Source organism: Uloborus diversus, chromosome 9 (genome assembly GCF_026930045.1).
Source record: "Uloborus diversus isolate 005 chromosome 9, Udiv.v.3.1, whole genome shotgun sequence".
NCBI classification, from domain to species: Eukaryota; Metazoa; Arthropoda; class Arachnida; order Araneae; family Uloboridae; genus Uloborus; species Uloborus diversus.
Genome location: NC_072739.1, coordinates 159,148,248 through 159,168,355, shown reverse-complemented (window position 1 = coordinate 159,168,355; position 20,108 = coordinate 159,148,248). Strand labels below are relative to the sequence as shown.

General features: G+C 33.2%; 2 protein-coding genes across 2 annotated transcripts in view; one reads left to right on the top strand and one right to left on the bottom strand.

The window, feature by feature from the left end:
* The window catches only part of LOC129229538 (protein SHQ1 homolog), a 33,996-nt gene extending 24,942 nt beyond the window's left edge, over positions 1–9,054 (bottom strand). The window contains exons 1-5 of the mRNA XM_054863860.1: positions 8,967–9,054; positions 4,442–4,541; positions 4,289–4,356; positions 4,140–4,204; positions 1,833–1,958 (exon numbers count right to left, since the gene is read on the bottom strand). Of these exons, the coding sequence (XP_054719835.1) occupies positions 1,833–1,958; positions 4,140–4,204; positions 4,289–4,356; positions 4,442–4,516 (334 nt within the window). The 5' untranslated portion in view covers positions 4,517–4,541; positions 8,967–9,054. The remainder of the gene's footprint in view (positions 1–1,832; positions 1,959–4,139; positions 4,205–4,288; positions 4,357–4,441; positions 4,542–8,966) is intronic.
* The window catches only part of LOC129229539 (60S acidic ribosomal protein P1-like), a 106,920-nt gene that overhangs the window by 40,180 nt on the left and 46,632 nt on the right, over positions 1–20,108 (top strand). The window lies entirely within an intron of this gene.

Genomic DNA, 20,108 nt, shown 5'->3' with positions numbered 1-20,108 from the left:
TAATTTTATTTTAAAGGTACTTATGTAATATCCTGTCACTATATTTTGCAAAATAAAAAATAAATGCTAAGTCTATGATAAATTTCTAATGATGGAATCACCAAATTCTTTTTACTCATTTCAAAAGTCATTTGGATGGAAATATTTGGCCATATTTTATTATCTTAGCAAACATTCAGTGATAATTTTGTTTCTGATAAATATGATACACAGGATAATACGCAAGTATCGCTTATTCTTCAGATCAAGTTATTTCTACCATCAGCATTTTTTTTTTAAATTGTAAAAAGGATCTTTAAATTTTACACATTACATTTTACTTTTCCCCAACAAATTTGAAAAAAATAAAACAGTAATCAATGAAAAAATATGCCTAGGCTACAAGCTGAATAATAAAATTTCATGTCCCAACACAGGATTAATTTTTCAATAATTTCAATTAAAAAAACATTTAAAATGTATGTGTCAGGGTTGGGTTTTGGACTGCCCAAAACTGGTTTAGGACAGGTGGTTTTTACCGTCCAAATCTGTCCAAAAGTGTCCGAAACTGTCCAAAACTATGCTAAAGCTAAAGGGGTGTAATCTAATCAATTTGTTTTAATGCAATATTTGTAATACATAAATATAAATATTAATGTGGTTTAATTATATATATATTATATATATAATGAGTATTTGATAATATTTTTCTCTAAATGTTCATTTAAAAAATATTTTACTCAAAGAAATGCCAGTAACTAGTACATAAAAACTTCCTTATGTAACAGTTGGTAGAGTTATGAAAAGAAATACACAACACTACTAAGACAACTAATTTCAGTTCCATTTATAACTCAAAGGAATGCTATTAAATGTGCTATAAATATTGAGGTGAAAAAAAAGCTTATTTTTTTTATGGTTTTTGCAAATAATTTTTACATAATGTTTTAATAAAAATTACTTTTTTAAACATAGATTAAAGAACAAGAAATTGATGATTAAACACTTAATTATAAAACTCTTGTGCTATTCTTTTTTTAGTTCATATTTTTAATATAATACATTCTGTAACTACAAAAATTTGTAATTTATTGCATTTAAGTCAATTATTGAACTATATTTTGAACACTTTCTTTTGCACATATGCATAAATGTCAAAAAATTTGGTTAATGAAAAAAAAAAAAAAAACTCCTGCATACAAATTGAAATTTTTACTGAAGAATTTAATTTCTACGTAACTAGATTAAAATCAGCTGCATAAATAAGATATATTTATACTTGAATATCCACATTGAATAAATGCATTAAATGGTCCAAAAAATAGTTTTGACACATTTTGTTCTGTTTTTTATATTTTCTCACAAAAAATAGTTTCGGACACCTTCGGACACAAAGGTTTCGAACAGGATGGTAAAAACCTTTCCAATCCTGCTTTCATTTGCACACATGCATAAACATAGGGAAATTTGGTTACTATTATCAAAAAATAAATAAATAAATAAAAAATAAAATAGACTAATGCATACGAATTGAAATTGTAATCAAGAATTCAACTTCTATGTATGTAGATTAAAATCAGCTGCACAAATAAGTTGAATGTTCTTATTGAATAAATGTTCAATCTATTCAATCTAAAGCATTACTTTAATATATTTTATTCTGTTTTTAATGTTTTTTCACAAAATACAATTTTTCAAAAAACATAGTTTTGGACACTTTAGACACAAGGGTTTCGGACAGGACGGTAAAAACCAGGGTTTTTACCACAGTGTCCAAAACCTTGCCAACCCTGGTATGTGTGCTTCAGATGAATTATAAAAAAGCAAATTGGATTCATTTGCTAAATTCTCACCTATTACTTCTATCAATGGGGTTGCAGCCGTTTTACTCTTTTTTGTAGACAACAGCATTGTAACTAAATCCAAGCCTTCAAATATTTCTCCACGCTTTGCTTTAGGAACTTGAACAACAACAATTTCTAAAACAAAATCAATAACTTTAAATGATGTTTTTATTTCATCCCTTAAATAATAGTTGAATACTAACGAAAATACTCTTTATCAAGTAGAAACATATTATGTGTTTAATTTAACCCCAAATATTACATTTTTCATTTTAACCAATTAGTTTTTCAAGTTTCACAGAAAAAGGCCATAATTATCTCTGGTATGTAGCCATACATAGGTTGCTGGCAAAGTGTGAAACTCTGGTGTTCTACCTACAGAATGCTGAAAATGTAATGCAGACATTCTATACCAAGGTCATCAAGGCCGCAGAGAGCCAAGGTCGGCCCCAAGTCAGTTATGTTGGGCCCCTCCTGCCCCCTTTTTCCCGAAAAAAAGAAGAAAAAAAGAAAAGGGGGGAAAAGAAGAAAAAAAGGATTGGGTGGGGGACACAAAAGGAGGTGGGAGAGAAAAGAGGGGGAGAATGAAAAAGTGTGGGAAAAAAGAAAAAAAATCAAAACTAAATTACTAGGAAAAAATTAACTTAATTTTTCCCATATCAAAAGAAGTAAATTTTACTTTATCTTTATGTTTTCTCTTATTCGGGTTTTTTCCACCTTTTTTTTCTTTCCTCCTTTTTTTGCGTCAGTGTTGTCGGTCCCCCCCCCCCCCCCCCCCAAGGTTCAGGCCCCTAGTTTCCGACTAGGCTGATATGGCCTCTCATCGAGTCTGACCAAGGCATATTGTATAGAATGCTGGATTTCATTCATTAAGGCAACATATACAACACATGTCAAGATTTTGAATTTTAATCTTCATCATTCCCATGTCATGGACATTAAGCACTCCTGAACTGAGGTTTTATGTCAGTGAAAGGCTCTTCAAAAGGTTTTTGCTGAGTAATAACATGTGATTTCCTTCTGTAACAGGGTAGCAGTACGGTTTGGTGATTTACACCAGCTTGATTTAGATCAGTTAAAAACATAATTCAAATCAAGTGATTTAAAAAAAAAATATAAAAAAAATCATTGATTAAAATCAATTGATTTGAATCAAAAGATTTTTTCAACAAAAACATTGATTAAAATCAGTTCATTTTACTTTGATAAATTAATTTCGTATTTTTAGAATGTGTTTCCCTGATTTTAACTACACTACATAGGCAAAACTACATAGATCCCTCTTCCTGTGTGTGAAACAGATTTTCACTCTTCCAATATTGCTTTTTCTCCAAAATTACAGTTCAATTCAGTACGGGAAAAAATAAAAATTTGCAGTTTTTCTTATACACCATCATTAATATAGTTAAGAAAAGAATTGCTCAACATATTCCTTCACACGAAAATGTACATGATGATAAAAACCTTATTTTAATCACTTCATATCTAAGTATTATAACGTATTTATAAATCTTTAAAATGCATTGAATAGTTAGAGACTTTATCTTAGTTTTAAAAGTAAGCTGAATAAATTCATCTACAGTATGAAATGTGTTATGTATATAAAGGTAAAGTAATCAATAACTACAAATTTTTGAAGATTTAAAAAAATATAAAAAACTGATTTAAATTTAAAAAATCTTACTTTTTGATTTTTTTTTAATTGAAAAAATCACGCACCCTGGATAGCCGTCATTTTAAATGGATCAATATATATATATATATATATATATATATATATATATATATATATATATATATATATATATATATATATATATATATATATATATATATATAATCATGTGAGAGATGAAAATTAAAAGGTTGTTGAAACTCTAGGACTTACGGAAACAGATAAATCTGTGAGAATGCAAGTGAAGAATTAATAAAAAGATAACTTAAAAAAAAAACAGTAATTTAAGCAAGGCTTCCCATAGTGCTTCTTGATACTCAGAATACTGTCAAGTTAGTTATGTTTCAATTATAATTTCTCATCAAGAGTATATTGATCAAAAATCAAGAGTATATTGATGAAAAAACATGTCTTGGTATCTTTTCACTGATAAATCGTGGAAAAGGGCAAAACTAATTTTAGACTGATTAAAAGTCGAAATATTTTTCAAACATTTCCTGAAAAAGGAAAAAGTCGGAAGAATAACAACCACAGAGCCAATGTTGTTTTTATAATTAAAAAATTGATCAAGAAAATCAACTCTTTCCGTAAATCTGATATATATTTATATGAGGATTTATTTAAAAAGATTTAACACTTACTTTTATCATCATTGTAATTTATGTTTGGTGTTTCACACCAGGATACTCTTCCAGGTAAATTTAATCTATAAATACAATTGAAAATCAAATTTGCATCCTGAAAGTAACAAAAAATTTTCAAGGAGGTTAAAAATATTTTCAATACATGCCTGAGATGATATGGTTTCGAATAAAACACAAACTCAAAATCTTCAAAATGCACTTGAATATCAGATACCTGAAAATAAATAGCTTTATCACTTTGAATAACAAAATTTAAAATAAGAACACATGCTAATTATTCAGAGAAAAAATGAATAAACCTTTGCATAGGGAATCTGAATAGATACTATCAAGAATTCTTCACTCTGGGTCAGCTCAAAAGCAGGTGTAAGCATCTTTAGACAGTTGATAGATTCTCAGCTGAAAGAAAATACCACAAATTAAAAAAATATATATATTAAAAATAAAAAAATAAAAAATCCTAGGATTTCTATTAAGGAGCTTCCTTATTTTTTAAAGAATTAATATTAAACAACTAATATAATAAACCAGGGCCGGATTTAGGGAAGGGCAGGCGAAGCTACTGCCCGGGACCTGCACAACAAAGGGGCCCCCACAAATACACACTTTACAAAATATCCTAACTTTCACGGGTCAGCAAATTTTACGTTTTTTCTCCCCTATAAAGTATAATAATAATAATATAAAAAAATAAATAGCAGTAACTTCAGGATGTATTTACTACTAAAGTGCTGATCGAAAATATCGGATTCATACATATATATCAAAATATTCGTATACATATATATATCAAAGTATCGGATATTTTCGAAAATATGATGATCTTTTCGAGCCCGGATCAGGGGCCTCCCTCCTTTGTTGCCCCACAAATGTTCACCGCAAATTTAGTAGTATTCTGCTTTAGGGCCAAGACCCAGTTACGTATTGTATTTTTTATAATAAAGATTTTCAAACAATATTCTCTGATAGAAATCTCTTCTTATGAGTAAATAAAATTACAAAATTTTACTTAATTATTTAATTAATTATGAAGAAATTAGGTACAGTATGAATATTAAACATTCCTTAACAATTAATTCATAAAATATTTAATGATTTTCCTAAACTAAAATTGTTTTTCTTACAAATAGTAATAAAAACCAAATAAAATTGGTTTAAACCAAAAACACCTGGTTTAAGACCCCAAAAAATTGTGTTTTTTTTTTCAAAAAAAAAAAAGCCAAACAGTTTTTATACCAACCCTGTGTGTGTGTTATTGTAAGAGTTTCTAGTATAATTTTTTCAAAGTTTTGATAACGTGGAAACTTATCTCAAATATGTTTCCAGTCCTGTGAGCCTTGAGATATCGAGGTTGTACTGTAGTCAAAATAGGAATATTTAATCGGTTGATACTGCCATATTAGTTCCTTACCTGTGACTAGAATTAGTGTTAATTGGGGCCCCGACTAGTTTTCTCAGCATTTTATTTACTTTATCTGGTGAAGATGATACAAATATATACAATTAGCAACAATAGCTAAAAAAACAAGGTGCAAGAGGTCAAACTAAAATTTTACAGCACTAAAATCAGTGGCCAAACATATTGCAGAGAATAATAAATTAGGGTGAGAAACAATATTTAAGTTTACATTCATAAAATTTCAATTACATTCAAACACATAAAACACTTAGGTTGCCAAAAGTGTGGATTTTTTCCCTCTAAAGTATGAGAAGTAATATGCAGTGGTGGCGGTTCAGGGGGGCAACTGCCCCCTCCTCTTATTATAGTTATTTTATTTTCCAATTCAGGAACTAAGACTAGAAATTATATAAAAAATAGAAAAAATTTCAGAAAATAATTACTTGTTTTTTCTGTCTATGAAACATTATTTAGCACAAGCAGTAACTTTTAATTTATGCATTTGTTGCTTCGATATTAGTAAACCAATTTTTTTTTTACTTAAAGTCAAATTCATGTCTAAGTATTTCTTCAGGAGAAGTTATTTTGTACAAAATTCATCAAATCATAAGAAAAACATGAGTTAAAGTTGTTAGATTTATATCAATTTCCACTTATCTGTCTGCTTCAATATTCTCAAAACCAGTCTTACCAAAATTTTGTATTCTTTTCTTTTTCCTGCTGCTAAAAGTCCCTCGGTTTAGTTTTTTCTCCTTTTTTTCTTTTTGCCCCCCCCCCCCCTTATATGCCCCAATCTCCGCCACTGGTAATATAGGTTAATGTAAATTTACATACAGTCGACTCTATCTGAACACCATGATATTCGGCACCCATTTTGATGGTCCCTGGGAGCACATATGTATTAATTCCATCTCCCTCTATAATGAATTTCCCCCTGAAGACCTTTGTTCGGTCCCAAGAGTGTTCAGAATAGAGAGAGTCCACTGTACACATTTTATTTCTTAACAGTAATTTCATTGGATGGGAGGTATATTTTTAAGAGTTTGAAAATATTAAAAATATCCAATATTTTGATATATATAGGATATTTTGATACATATCCAATATTTTCAATCAGTCCAAATTCAAGTCTTCAAAATAGTAAATGCATCTTCAAAACAGTCTTTATTTTCTTAAATTGTTATTACAATATGTAGACTTAAAATTGAGGTTTCTTTTATTATTAATATCTAACATTTCATTTGACATTTTAATCAATTTTAACGGGATTAATTTAGCATTAGCTGTTTTACTCATTTTTTTTCTGTCAGCTCGTTTTACACAGTTATAATTTGATTGAGAAATAAAAAATATGTATTAGTTGGTGTACAGTCATAGGAAATTTTATTTTTTTCTGACCAACGTTTAAAATAAAACTAAGTTCTTTTAATCGGAATTAAAATTGTTACGTTACTCTTAATTTTATGAATATAAAATAAACTAGTATGTTGTGGCCATCACGAAACTTTCTTCTATATTTTTCTTTTTTTTTTCTGATCCCTCCCCATGCTTGACGAGGAAGCAATATTCCCAACAAAAACAAAATGACACATGCAAAAACTTGACGACTATCCCAATGTCTGAATTATTGCGAAAGCAAAGAGCGAAAATTGAAAGTTATTTTAAAAGCCTTGCTTGAATGAATTACAAATATTTTATTTGTTAACAAACATAAGATGGCAACAGTTAAAAATTTTAAATCATTGCGATAATATTTCCTATCATTTCCATACAATTAAAATCACGAGAAATACGCAGACGACAATCTATTACGATTTATCTTTCTTATTGTTGCATTAATAAAAATATTTTTATTCGAAAAAAAAAAAAAATCAACACCTCTTGGAGCGATCGGCGTCAAAATAGAACCAAAGCCTGTTTACGTATGGATTCACATATATTCCAAATTTCAACCAGAACGTAGCATTACTTCTTGAGATAGGGCACTCAAAATGGAAAAAAAGAACGGGTGATTGCGCTACCCCCTTTTTAGCTGTTGACACAAAAATAAAATCAGTTCTTATACCCACTAAGGGCTACTTGCCGATAAATTTTTCTTTCATTCCGTTCATTATTTCTTGAGATACAGCAGTCACAATTGACGACAAAAAACGTTCTATAGCTCAACCCCCGTTTGAGTTATTGACACCAAAATTGAATCAGCACCTGTTCCTGTTAATACCAACATATGGATCAAATTTTGTTTGATTCCGCCAGTTACTTCCTGAGGAATAGCAAGCACGTGTAACTCGAAAAACGTCCCATTTCTCCACCCCCCTTGGAGGAATTCGCGCCAAAAACTAATGGGCACACGTTCACATAGGGGCACATATGTGTACCAAATTTCGTTCGATTTCATGCGGTAGTTTTTGTTGTAGAGCGGCCACAAAAAACTGGTCACACACAGACGTGACACACATACACACACACATACAGACAGACAGACATTTTCCAAAAATGATCGAAATGGACTCAGCACACCTCAAAACGTTCGAATCCGTCAAAATTCGAAATTCGAAAATTTGCACGAATCCAATACTTTCTTCTATATATTAGATATAGAAGAAAGTAAAAAGGAATACTATATTACTTTTTTATCTTAATGATGTATTAATACATCTTAAAAATATAGTAGGTACATAACTTTTTGGTTATTTAAAAAAATAAATGAACAATATTACTATGATTAATATAAATTTTATATTGAAAATACCGTAATTAAAAAATAAATATCGAAAATATCATGATATTTTCAAAATAAATATCGGATACATATCGGCGTTCGGGAAACCCTGATTTTTAACATTTTAATTTAAATTTTCTTCTCTACAAAGTTGTAATTTAAGAGATATTAGAAAGCTACCTAGCTTTTTAAAAATGTCTTTAAATCCATAAGCACACGATATCTTTTTGAATTAAAGAAGGGTTCCTTGTAACCCCCAGCATGTGCCTAGTATTATTTTCCTCAAACAAATTTAAGTAGCTAGTTACTGTTTTCATTACATCCTTTTTATTTTACTTTTAAAGACACAGGTATTTCGTCCTATTGTAAAGCTTGACTTTTCAATCTGAAACCTATTTTTTTTAAATGAAGAGAATTCATTACAATCAATTTAGCAGAATTATCATTAAGATCATTTGAAAATGAAAATCTTATGGTCGAAAAATAACCGAAAAATACACACCAACATACATCAATATACGCACAAACATTAGACACATATGTACATTCCTAATAAAAATCAAAAAATGAAACAACTTTCTTTGCGAAATTTCACGGTAGCATTAATTTGTACTGAATTTCGGTAGACATTTACTGAAGTAATAAAATAATCGTTCATCCAAAATAAATAGCACCGCTTGATAAAAACATGATGAGCACTTACTGCTGCACATACAAGGAAAAACAGAAAATGAGAAAATTCAGAAAATTAAAAAAAAAAACATCAGCAACCATCTCGAACGAAAATTTCCCACAGCTTCGAAAAAGTGCTTGCTTCTCAACAGGTGATTGGAGAGGAGGACTTTCTTCACAGGCTTACGATTGTGTTGGACAGCATTCATCTGAAGTAACTGCGGGTCGAAACCGGCACTGCAGTGCATTGTAGGAACTGTAGCAGACGAAAATGAGGCGTTAAAAATAACACTTGCATTTATTCGGCTTATAAACTCTTCTTTCCATTTAAAAATGAGAGAGGTTTTAAAGTTTTTTTACTACGAAACTTTGTAAAAAAAATGATGAATGATTTGTACAGTCTTGAGCAAAGAAGAGACCGAGGGGACATGATTCAGTTGTTTAAATTTATTAAAATGAAAGATGTTACGGGGCTTAAGTTCAGCACTGAAAACAGGACAAGGGGTCATTGTTTTAAGCTATTTAAGTCTCAGGCTAACATGGATGTTAGGAAAAATTATTATTTTAGCAGGGTAGTGCAGAGCATTTTTTAAGGATTTTTTTACTAGGCGACACAAGTTTTATCATAAAGGCTGTAACATTCCCAATAATTTTCTTATTTTTTTAACAAACCATATATCGGCGCCTCAAAGTAGCATTTCTGTAAGTACTTTTTGTTCTGACGTGACTCCATGGGACTTCTGATTTAAGAGGAAGCCGATATAAACCTAACGTAAGTATAATATTAACTCTGAAGTAAAGGGGGTCCGGGGGTTTATCCTCCGGAAAATTTTCGAATTCGTAGTCTTAAAAACGCATTTTAGACGATCTTTGGTAGTGTTATGGGGAGAAGAGGTTTGATGGCGCTCACTTGTATATTTTTCGAAATTGTAGCTCTAAGAATGCAGTTTTAGACGCTCTTTTTGATGTTAGAGGGAGGAGAGATTTGAGGGCCCATCCAAGATAGTTTTTCTGATTTGGAATCTTTGAAATGCATTTAACTGTCTTTCGTAATATTAAGCGCTAGGGGGGTGCGACCCCCTCCCCCCTGCCCATTTTTCGAAATTGAAACCTCAAAAACGCAAACATTATGTCGAATAACGTTCAGGAGAGGGAGGTTCGCGTGGTTCTCTATCCGATTTTTTTTTTTTTTTTTGCAATTGTAGTACTAAAAACGCAGTTTAATACGATCTTTTCGTGATGTTACGTGGAGGAGAGATTCAAGGGCCCACACGAAGAATTTTTTTTAATTTGCAGTCTTATAGATGCATTCTAATTATCTTATAATGGTAGGGCAAAAGAAGTTTGGAGCGTTCCCCAGGAAATTGTTTGATATTGTAAAATTGTAGCTCTAACAAGGCTGTTTTAGACGATTTTTGGTGATGATAAGGGGAGGAGAGATGAAAAAGACCATCCCAAGGAAATTTTTCTAATTTATAGACTTAAAAACGCATTCTAGACTATCTTTGGTAAGGTTAGGGATTGAAGAGGTTCTGCCCTACTAGCAAAATTTCTTGCATCAACCTTGACAGATCTTGATATTATACTGACGGCGTCAATATTGACGTGTTTCATACTGCATAAAGCTTGCATAAAGATTAAAAAGCAATATTACTATAACAACACGTATGCAACATTGCATTCATCTTAAAATATCAATATTGATATTACCTTAAAATAACAACATTGCATACATGTTGATGCCGTCAAGATGATATTGATTTCATGCTGTCGCCGTCAAGGTAATTAGTACACAATAGAGCAGGTGGACCTTCGTTGATACTTGCGCATGCGCACAGTTCTTTCTACCCAGCGTCCCTCGCATTGCTGGCACATTGATTCAGTCGGTTCAGAGGAGTTGCACGTGGCTTTGCATTTTTTAGGCTTCGTTAAGTTGGTTGCTTAGTTATTAGTGTGGAATAGTATTGTTTTAGGAATAACTTATGAATTACTGATATTTGCATTTGTTTATTAATATAGTACTAAACAAGTCATATCGCAGACGATGTGCGATCAATGTTAGAAATAGACGAAAATAACAAAGGACATGAAGTCCAGAATTTCGTATTATCACTTCAATCTCACAAGTAAGATTAATTTTATTCAATGGTTATTTATGTTATTCTTTGAGATAAATTCATATGTTTTGTCCATGGGATATTTTCAATGCTGACATCCATTTGAAAATGTACTTTATTGTATTTATTTATTATTTTGCTACCTTTACTCTTAAATGTGCTATAAAAACTTGCGCAATTATTTCTAAATAGGCATTTTATGTCTTTATAATACAATTAGAAGCAAGAATTTAAAAAATAAGTCAAGTATTACGCAAAACGAAGAAACTTTCATTTTTTTAAATTAAATTGCGAGTACTATTAATATCTTTATATGTATTTCCGATCAGATGTCAGCTTTAAGAAAATATTCTCAGACTAGAAAACTATCTTGAAGAATAACAGAAATAATTAAAGAATGAAATTTAATTCTCGAGTTTGAAGTGAAAATAATACAAATAAATAAATGGATAAAACACCTTGCAAACGTGCTGATTTCATACTGTCATGTCAATGTATCCTGATATTTTCCTGTCATACCAATACGTATGCAATATTACAAAAGCAAGATCATCTTGCCTAGACCTTGATTTCATGCTGTCATGACAACATCTTGATATTATCCTGTCATATCAATACGTATGCAAGATTACAAAAGCAAGATCATCTTGCCTAGACCTTGATTTCATGCTGTCATGACAACATCTTGATATTATCCTGTCATATCAATACGTATACAATGTTACAAAAGCAGCCTACCTTGATATTTTCCTGATATTATGCTGCATACACCTTGTCAGTCAATATTGTGGCAGCCTGCTGACAGCATAAAGGGAGTAACATAACAACATTGAGGCAGTATTAATGCAAGATGATTTTTCTTGCATGTCAACCTTTATGCAATACTGAGGCAAGATATTTTGCTTACTGGGCTGAGGTCTACTCCCAAATTTTTAACAAATTGCAAATGTGGGCAATCCACAGGGGTGCTCACCCTCCTGAGCAAGGGTGCACACCCTTAAATATCGTGAAGACCCCCACAAAAGCAAGAGCCCCCAATGAGAAAAATACCTGTCACAACACAAACACCCCCTAAAAACTTCAATGGCGCAATCTGCGCCATGAACCTCCCGACATTGATGGGCACCACTGCAATCCATGATTCATGAGCAGATTTTAGAGGACCATCAATTTTTCGAAATTGAGCTCCAAAAACGGTAGATCTTGAAGACTTTTAATGTTGTTAGAGAGCGAGGAGTTCTCCCCCGGAAACATTTTGAAACTCAAGCGCCTAAAACAAAATTTAGGCTGATCTTTAACTATATTGGCGAAAAGTGGAGGGGGGACCCTCCCCTGGAAACTTTTACAAGTTCTTTTTAAAACGCAGTTTTTAGACGATCTTTGGCAATATTAACAAGAAGAGGGGTTTGGAGGGTCCCATATTAAAAAGGGAATGAAGAATAATTACATAGCACTCACAGCATAAAGCCAGTTTTGCAGGGCCCAATTTCCCAATAGGCAGAGTTGGCAGCTGCCTAGGGCGGCAAAATTTTCAGGAGCGGCAAATTTTGCTTTAACCACACATTTTTAAAATTAATTTTTTATTCTTGAAAGTAAAATATTTGCATTCTTTTATTTTCCACAGAGACCAATTTCCTTGAAATTTAATAATGATTACTTTCACACACCTATAATGATATATTTATTTTTAATTTTTAAACGTGATATATTTTTTTCAAGTGAACAGTTTTCAAAAGCGGAAACTTGGGACTCTTTACAATGTAATCCAGTAACAATTACTAATAAAATACTAAGTGAGTGAACGTAATAACAGAGGAAATTATTCAAATCATTGATTTGTAGATGAAAAAAAAAATCATTGTAAAGATGCTGTTATAAAAAAAGATAACAACTGATAAAATGGTTAACACACAAGACATCAAAGTTTATTGCTCATCAAAGATTCAGCTATATCGATGTTAAATATCTAAGGTAGAGTTTTGGCATCAAAACACAGTTGCGATCACAAGAGCACTAATACGTAACTTTTTTTAAAAAACAAACAGAATTAATTCGGAAAGTCATCGTTTTTTCCCCCTGGTTCTTTTTTTTCTCTAAAATCAAAAAGTCTTTTTAAGCAAACGATGACAAGTAATGAAACAACAAAGAAGTTTGTTAATTAATTCCGAAAACAAATATGCTGTCCTATGTGAAACATATTAACATGCTTAGCAATTCAAGACAAATCTCGCTTTCTGTTTACTTCCCCCATTTTCTATCATTATATTTACCCTTATAGGTTTAACTCATGTCTATATCATTTTTCAGTATTCGTTGTAATTATAAGGAAATGTTTTAAAATTTCAAAGAATAAAAGAAAACATGTTTTATGAAACTATATTACCATGCGAAAATAATAACCATGCTCTATCAGTTGTTAATTGTAAATATACATATTGTAAATAATATTGAAATTGGTCTTAGATGAATCGTTTAATAACCTGCCCAAGAGCAGTACTTGAGCCATGAACGATGTACAAAATTAAATAATATAAACAAAGGCGCGTCGAACTAAAATTTTTGGGTTTAGGAAAACTTGAATTTTACCGATTTCTATGTTGCAATATCATCTCCAAATTTGCCGAATCGTCAGCAAAATTTGAGGAACACGGAATTTTTGGGAAGATCACTGTGACATCCCATCGGGGCGCCCCTGAATGTGAAACGTCACCATTTCTTAATAAGCTTGACAGTTTAAATTTATATAACTCTTTTTTTCGTGTTTTTGAGTGAAAGAATTTTTTCTTCTTTTAGGGGGGAGGGGGCGGCAAATTTCAAATCTGCCTTGGGGTGGCATGGAGCTAAATTCGGCCCTGCAGTTTTGTTAATATTTCTAAAACATATGATCAGGGCCATAAGCAAGTAGCTAGAATTTTGTTAAGGGGGCGGGGGGTCCAAGACGGAATGAACTTTAAAGATGGGGGAGTACTGAACAAGAAGCTTTAGCTGTTAATTATATTAATTAGTACTATTTCAATTAAAACTACAGTTATTAATGCATGATAAATAGCTTCAAATTAATTAGCTAATCAAAATTTTAAGGCATTTATAAAAGGTACTTAATCAAAAAAAGAATTTTTAATCACCTCTAGATAGTATGAAATAAAGTCCCCAAAAAGCGTCTCACATAAATTGCCGAATATGGGGGTGAAAAATTACCCGCTAATTTTAACAGTTTTTATCGTTGGGAAATGCAGATTTTTTTGCTCTCTGTGCATTTTTTCCCAATTCTCTAACTTAACTATGGTGTGAATTATTTGCGTTAAAAAACCCGAATTTTTCAAGGCTTCGCTGCACTTCAGGCACTCCTTCGTTTATTTCTTTCTTCTTTATTTCAATTTCTTAAAAGTATTTTATTTTGTTGTGATCCATAATCCTGTTTAAGAGTTGTGAGTTTCCGGGACACAGCGGACAAATTCGTGGCAATTCGTGATTGTGAAAAAATTATATAGTTAGCAATCACGAATTGCGATAGTACCCTACTCGTTGGGTTTCACGTTTATTCAAATGGAATGGAAATGGTCCAGAAATTGGCACCCGTGATGGTACTGGTGATTTTTTACAATAGGCAGCAAGAGGCATATCCATAAAAAAAGAAAGGGTAATTAGGTTCTGGTAATAAAGATTAAGATTTTTATGGCCGATATCCATCATTAAATATGCGCTAAGCATAAAGATTATTTACAGCGTGTAACGTAATGCATTTTAATTTCTTATCAAACTTAAAGATAGGTATTAGTAATCTGTAAATATTAAAGACGATTAGATGACGTTTCACTGTTTAATGAAAAAACATTTTACACACACAAAAAAAAAAAAAACTTTTTTTTAAATATAAAGTTTGCTTGAGTTAAGGCCTGAAATAAATATGAATAAAATCAAACCACAGAAGATTTGTAACTATGACGAAGAAAATTTCACTCTCTAAATAAATATTAAAAACAATTGTCGTCACAGAAATCTGAAAAATCAGAGCAGCATCAGTTTTGTTGAAATGAGGATAATAAGCAATTCGTGATTGCTCAATAACCCTAATGACAAACTACAGGACTACTGCAAACACAAGGAGTGTGCAGAATGACAATGTGTTATTTATACGATGCTATTTTTGTCTAAACGTAATATTTAGATGGGATACCAAAATAAAGTGTAAGGCACAAAACTAAAAATAAAACACAATTCAAAAAAATGCAATACAACTTACGTATCATTTTTGGAGTGCGTTGAATTTTTTTCTTCTGTATTTCGATTTTTTCAAAGATTTTTTCCCTAATTTCAAGAAGAAAAAGTTTACTATGGACACCAATAATAGATATGCGTTGTGCAACCTCAGAGACTCACAAGCCTCCTGTAGATTGTAGGAGCCCCTGGCACCTTCTAAAAATGTGGTGCTGTCTACAATGGCTCCGATGCCGACAGCCCCTTCCCTGATTATCCCAATGTGTCATTTTCCTTTCGCTATATGGCCCAGGGCTTTGATATGGCCTTCCCTGAAAACACAAACGAGAGTGGGACGATTTCGAGAAAGTTTTGTAATGGCTACTTATCATTGTTGCGAATGAAACACAGGTTCCCTCTGGTGTTGCATGGCTTTTTCTCCCAGTCTTGGCTTTCTCCGATACAGTCTGCTTCCTCACGGCCCTATTCTCAATGAATGCCGGACATAACGTCCAAATCCAAAACGTCCATGGACATAACGTCCATGACCAAAACGTCCAACGGACAAAACATCCGAGGGACATAACGTCCGACGGACATAACGTCCAGCGGACATAACGTCCAACGGACACAATGTCCGACGGACAAAAGGTCCAGGGACAGAACGTCCACATTTTTGGACAGCTAGGACATAACGTCCAGTTTTAGAAGTTTATTTCTAAAATTTAATTAATAATAGTATTAAACCGAGAAGTAAGGGAAAACTAGTTTCGAAAGCGGTGCGTATTCTTCAAGTCATTTCAAGCACAATTAAGGGGAGCCGAGTTTTAACTGAAGTGGAAATGAAACGGCTGTTACCATTGGGTAGAGTGACTCACGTGACATTTTCTACCTGACTGCATTCCACGTGGTAGTAAATTCGCGCGCTGAAGAATGATTGACATATAATAAGAATTGGGAGTAGCAAAATGGATCTATAGTTCATGCAATTTTTTTTATTAGACTCAATTTGAAATTTAAAAACGTCAATGCATTTTTTTAATGTTTCTGGAAAGAAACTTAAAAAGTTTTTTCATCTTGTTATTAGTTAAATGTATTTTTATTCATATTGTTATTAATCAAGATGAAATAAAAACTAATTCAATAATATAGTCACGTTCTGGGCCGGGCTGTAATTTACGAATTCCGCCCCCTCCCCCCTCTTTCAAAAAGATGTTTTATGTAAATATTAAATTCGTGCTATTTTTTAGAAACAGCAACTTATTTTTATTTTGGCGTTATAACTATAGTTGCAATTAAAAAACGAGTTTAATTACGAATATTGAAAAACGAGTTTAATTACGAATGAATTCTATGTAAAATTTTCCCTAGACGCATATGTAACGTGCCCCGTCCAAGCGCAATATTGTGCTTTGTTTTCATTGGCATTTAATGGATTAAATATGATTTAAGAAAAAATCGGGAAAAACTTCAGAGAATTAAGATTTTTTTATTTTATTAACTTTAAAATCCACTTTGGGTGCAATTCCGGGGCAGACCGTTGTCCCCCCCCCCTCTAGACACGCTACTGATTATTATATTAGTCTCTTTCTAATATTGAAAATCTGTCAGTCATAAATGTTTTTTTTTTCCTTGTGTGTGAGGTAAACATTTTTGAATAATATAGATAGAAGCTTAATATTTTCTACTATATTGTGTATGCATTTGAAAGAAAGAAAGAAAAGAATTTAAAACATAGAAAAGAAAAATAATTTACAATAATATTAAAAACTTTTTACAATGTTTTGGCTTTAGAACCCGATCCCTCCCCCCCCCCCCCCATCTGTTCCATTTCGTGAAACATTTGTTAACATTTATTGTCTTTAAAATCCATAAACTTATTAATATAAACGACACAGAACAAATTCATAAACTGCATTTTGCCCTGCATTAGTTTTCCATGTGAAGAACTTATTTTTTTCAGCAATACAGTCCTTTTTAAAAGTTGAAAAAATAATTTTATATTTTTATCATCCAAAAACTCAAGGGCACCCATATGGGGAGGGGGCAAGTGGGGATTCAAGCCCCCCCCCCTTAGAAATTAGAACTTTCTTCCTTTAGTATTTTTTTCTTTGCTAAAATGTAAAAACATTTCTTTTCCAGCCATTATTGAATAAGTAAAAATGTCAAATTTTACTCACTCTAATCTATACTGAAATCGGTTTCCACGGGAAAATATCCTTCTAAAACATGTGGAAAATATCTGAGCCCCCCCCCCTCCCCTTAAAATTTTGCATATGGACGCCCATGAAAAAATTCCTTGTTTATCATTCACATCTTAATTTTTACAATCACTTGTTTTTCAAAGCTCTTTCTCTTCCCCTATCTTGTAATTATATGCGTGTTTGTACGCAAAAATAAAGTCACATTCTAATTGCTTCTATATTTACATTCCCTAGCATAAAATCAAATGTTATTTCATCCATTGAGAATATTGTAACGGATTCGGTGCGACTTCCACTTTCTTGAAATGAAGACACAGTTCTTGATAAAAACACAGGAAATTTATTTACACTATGTACAGGAAAGATCTTCAACAACTGCTAAATTATTCATCAGCAATTAAGCAATTATCACACAACACCGTAAACTCAACGTTTACACACGTATTTACTTCCAAATACGAAAACAACACAGCGAAATGCCTCGCTATCAACAGAGCAAAAATCTCAGTTCGAAATATCAAGCGAAACTCCCCCTGTTTATCCATCGCTAACGGCTTAAATACACCGAAAAGAATTTTCTCAAATATTCCACACGCTTCTCGAAATGCGTTGACCGTTATCAAATTTTATCAATGAACAAAAAAAGGAATAGGGGTCGTATATTTTAGCCATATGAAAAAGGGGTTGTATATTCATTACGGGAAACTATTTACAGGTTACGTTACTACAATAATTACTATTTACAGGATTTGTAACATTGCCCCCTTCCTAAGGACTGCACGTCCCGGGCAGTACAATCCCCAGAAAGGGTGCCAAACTTCTATCACATGTTCACAAATATACACATTAATTAATAACTAACAGATACAGAAAATACAATAATAACAAGAAATATTACTAAACATTAAAAGCAAAAATTATCTACAACTTTTATGTTATCAACCATGGTTGTTTACGTAATACTCATGAACTATGGCCATAGTATGGGGCTAACCGATCATAATGTACAACCCTAGGTTTTGCATTAGGTGATTTCTGGATCCTCACTACGACGTCATTTAGTCGGTTAAGGACTTTGTAGGGTCCATCCCAATGCGACTGCAATTTGGGTGACAGACCTTTCCGTCGGATGGGATTCCATAACCAAACCTTGTCGCCTTCGTTGAATTCATGTCCAGTAGACCTTGTGTCGTATCGGGTCTTCATCTTCTCCGCCGCGATGTTGATTCGCTCTCGTGCGAAGTTATGAACGTCTTCCAACCGGGCCTGGAGATCCTGGATGTACTCCTCAGGCGATGAAGGCGCATCCGGAGGACGACCGAAGACGAGATCACAAGGTAGCCGAAGCTCTCGTCCGAAGAGCATCTGAGATGGTGCATATCCGGTAGTCTCGTGGACAGCACTGCGGTAGGCCAGCAGGAACAAAGGTAGCTTCTTGTCCCAATCCTGTTGATTTCTGGATACCATAAGTGAGAGATTATTCAGGATTGTGCGGTTAAATCTCTCCACCATGCCGTCCGATTGTGGGTGTAGTGGTGTTGTCCTAGTTTTCTCAATTCCGAAAATTTGACATAGGCCCTTAAACACAGCAGAGATGAAATTCCTCCCTTGATCGGAATGAATCTGCAAAGGTGTTCCGTATCTCGAGATCCAATGTTGGACTAGAGTCTCTGCTACGGTAGTAGCCTCTTGATCTGGAATGGGATATGCTTCCGGCCATTTGGTGAAGTAGTCGATGGAAACAAGAATGTATTTGTTCCCATCAGCAGTTCTTGGTAGAGGACCCAGGATGTCGATCCCAATTCGTTCGAAAGGAGCTCCAACGTTGTACAGATGTAGCTTCCCTCTGCTTCTCTTCTTCGGTCCTTTACGAGCAGCACAGGCGTCACAAGAATGGCACCACTTCTCCACGTCATCCTTCGCCTTGCTCCAGAAGAAGCGCTCCCGAACTTTATTGAGAGTTTTCAAGACACCAAAATGTCCTCCAGTCGCACTACTATGTATTTCTTTCAGAACATCTGAAATCCTGGATCGGGGAAGTAGTAGCTGCCACCTAGATGTCTTGCCGTCGTCAGATTCCCATTTCCGGTGTAGCACGCCGTTCCGTAAATGGAGTGAGTTCCATAAAGCCCAGTATCTTTTTGTTGCAGGACTGAAGATGGAAACGTCCTGCCAGCTAGGGCGTCGACTGTCACTTTCCATAAACTCCAAAATTGGTTTTATGTCGGGGTCTTCAAGTTGATCTTTTCGAACTTGGTCGTCACTCCATGGATCAGGTTCTGATGATATTGGAGTCACTGTCACCTGATTGGCGGTAGGGCTAGTCGTTCCATACTGGTTCTCGATTCGGGAACAATAGTGGCAGTTCTCAGGACAGGGTCTCCTTGATAAAGCGTCAGCATTACCGTGAGATAACCCTTTTCGATGCTTGATCTCCATGTCATATTCCTGGAGCCGCTGTATCCATCTGGCTATCTGACCTTCCGGATTTTTGAAGTTCAAAAGCCAAGTTAATGAGGCATGATCTGTCCGAAGCAGAAATTTTCGGCCGTAGAGGTAATGATGGAAGTGTTCTACAGCTTTCACTATGGCCAGTAACTCCTTTCTGGTGACGCAGTAATTTCGCTCCGACTTTGATAAGCATTTGCTCCAGTA